We start from the raw sequence: 2469 nt of genomic DNA on the forward strand, positions 1-2469 counted from the left end.
CCTCTCCTGACCCCCTCCCTGTGACCCCCTCCCCTCTCTGCTCTATCACCCCCCGCCCTCACCCCACTCACTTCTGCCTCCTCACCGACATCACACCCCTGCCCCGTGACCCCCCCTCACCTCTTCCTCACTCACCTCCATCACCTCCCCGCCCCGTGACCCCCCATGACCCCTGCCCCAGTCACCTCCTTTCCCCCCCCACCCTCACCCCAGTCACCCTAATCTCTTCCCCTGCTGAGGTTTAAGCCAGTTTGGCTCAGTGCCTGGAGCAGGTCTGGACACTCCTCAATGGCCCAGGGGGCTGGTGGCCTGCTCCCCCCCTGGCGGCGGGGCCGGTTTCATGGTGTACTTGGTGCTGATCGTGCGCCCCGACACACACCGGTACTCCCCCAGCTCCGTCTTGCTCCGCTCGTTCTGGCAAATGGTGAGCTCCACCGGCACCGAGATGGTGGCCTCCTTGCTCACCACGTGGATGGTGAGCTGGGTGCGGGGCGGGATCTTGGCTGGCAAGAGCACCTCCACCCGATCCCGCCGGGTGGTGGACTCACTGCGCCCCTTCTCCACGGTGAAGACGTTGGCGGCTTCCACAGCCAGCGTGAAGGAGAGCCCTGCCCGCAGGCTGGTGGCGTTGCTGAACCGGAAGCTCTGCAGTGTGGTGGTGACGTATTCCCGGCTGCTGCAGGTGGTGAATGTCTGCTCCAGGTCCGTGGCATTCACCCCCACGATCTCATCAATCAGCACGTCCCGCTCATCCTCCACCTTCCGCTGGCCCCACAGGATGCGGGCGGTGACGGCAGGGCGGCCGGGTGCCAGCGGGCGCAGGTGGGACAGGCAGTTGTGGAAGCCCAGCTGTGGCTTGTAGTCGGGCAGGCGCTCGCCAGGCCAGGCGATGTGATACCAGCCCCCGCGGGCCGGGTGCTTGTAGAGCAGCCAGACGCCGCGCTGCACCACGTGGGAGGAGACCCGGTCATTGAAGTAGCCGTAGGTGAGGTTGGTCTCTTCTGTCACCACCTTGCTCTGGCCCTCATAGTTGGGCTCCTCGTAAAGGGTGATCTGCGGATCGGCCAGGTCGTGGTGCACCAGCCGCAGTGCCGAGAATGCCTTGTTCTTCTCCACCGTCCGGTACTCGCCTTCCTCCAGGGCGTAGGCGTCGCCCTCGTACTTGGGGGCTGTGTAGGCGATCCACGGCTGCCCCACCACCCGCAGTGAGCAGATGCAGTCCCCGAAGTCCAGCTCGTGCAGGTCCGGCACGTCGGACGTGAACTCTCGGCTCAGCCCCTCGAAGTCGGCATGCTCGTAGACCACGATCTTGTTGACACCGGGCTGCGGAGGGCACTGCTGCTCGGCCGGGCTGGGCTCGTCCCGCCGCACATCCGACAGCTGAATGCTAGGCAGGGCCATCGCCGGCGCAGAGAGATGCTCTGCCGGGAGGAAGGTGCAAAGGGTCACCCACTGCCCCAGCGAGCACAGGGGGGTCCCAGCCCTGTACCGCCCCCACCACTTCATCCCACCCTTGGGCTGGACGTGCCCTGCAGCCTGTGAACAGGAATCCGGCAGGGCCCCTCATGGCTCTGGGCTGGAGACGGCAGTCCCAGGGCCAATTCTGGGGCCGGCTCCAGGCAGGTCAGACCGAGCCCTTTGGGCCTCACAGCCTGGGACTCGCCACGTTCCTGCCCAGGTTGAACAGCTGGAAGGCGAGTCCCTGAGTGCCAGCGAGTTCCAGCAGCCCTGTCACGCCTGCACCAGGGACGGTGGGCTGTGACGGGGAAGGACAGCCTGTTCGGGGCTGGGCCTGCTCCCCTGCGCCCCCCAGGGCCGGCCCCCCCAGGCTCCCAGGGCACTGGCCAGGCCAGGCGGGACTTACCCCAGCCAGGAGCTCCCAGCCCCTCCCAGGGGACAGGAGGATTTACCAGTTTGTGCACTTAGCAAATGGGCCCCGAAACCCAGCCCAGGTGCTGCCCCCGGACTCCTGCTCAGCCCTACCTGCACAGCCGCTCTCCTGGGGCTCAAGCCTCCAGCTCCCCATGACCCCTCTGGCTGCGCTGGGGGAAGGGAGCAGCCGACTCCAGTCACCTTCCCTCACCCCATTGCTGTCGCGTGTCTGCTGCAGCCCCCTGCCACTGGTGCCTGCGGGCAGACACGCCAGGCCAGGAATCCCACTGCTCCGTGCAGCCAGTGGCTGAGTATCACAGGCCCTGCACCCCACTTCGGGGTGGCTGCAAGGACCTGGAGCCTCAGGGCTCAGGGCCCCTCGGGACTGTCCGGGCTCCCTCACCCGCAGCCAGACCTCTTACCTTGGGAGTTGGCAGCCCTCGTCCGTGAGAGCAAGCCAGCCCTGCCAAGGGAGTCCCAGCTCCCGCGCCCCCAGCCAGACCTCTTACCTTAGGATTTGGCAGCCCTTGTCCGTGAGAGCGAGTCAGCCCGGCCCAGCAAGTCCCAGCTCCCTCGCGCCCACAACCAGCACTGCAC

General features: G+C 66.8%; 1 protein-coding gene across 1 annotated transcript; it reads right to left on the reverse strand.

Annotated features, from left to right (window-relative positions):
• Positions 1-285: 285 nt before the first annotated feature.
• On the reverse strand, positions 286-1401 carry LOC116825627 (epidermal differentiation-specific protein-like). The gene has a single exon (XM_032781774.1). The coding sequence runs from the start codon at positions 1399-1401 to the stop codon at positions 286-288; it is 1116 nt and encodes a 371-aa protein (XP_032637665.1).
• Positions 1402-2469: the final 1068 nt, after the last annotated feature.

This window comes from Chelonoidis abingdonii, chromosome 17 (assembly GCF_003597395.2).
Source record: "Chelonoidis abingdonii isolate Lonesome George chromosome 17, CheloAbing_2.0, whole genome shotgun sequence".
In the NCBI taxonomy this organism is placed as follows: domain Eukaryota; kingdom Metazoa; phylum Chordata; order Testudines; family Testudinidae; genus Chelonoidis; species Chelonoidis abingdonii.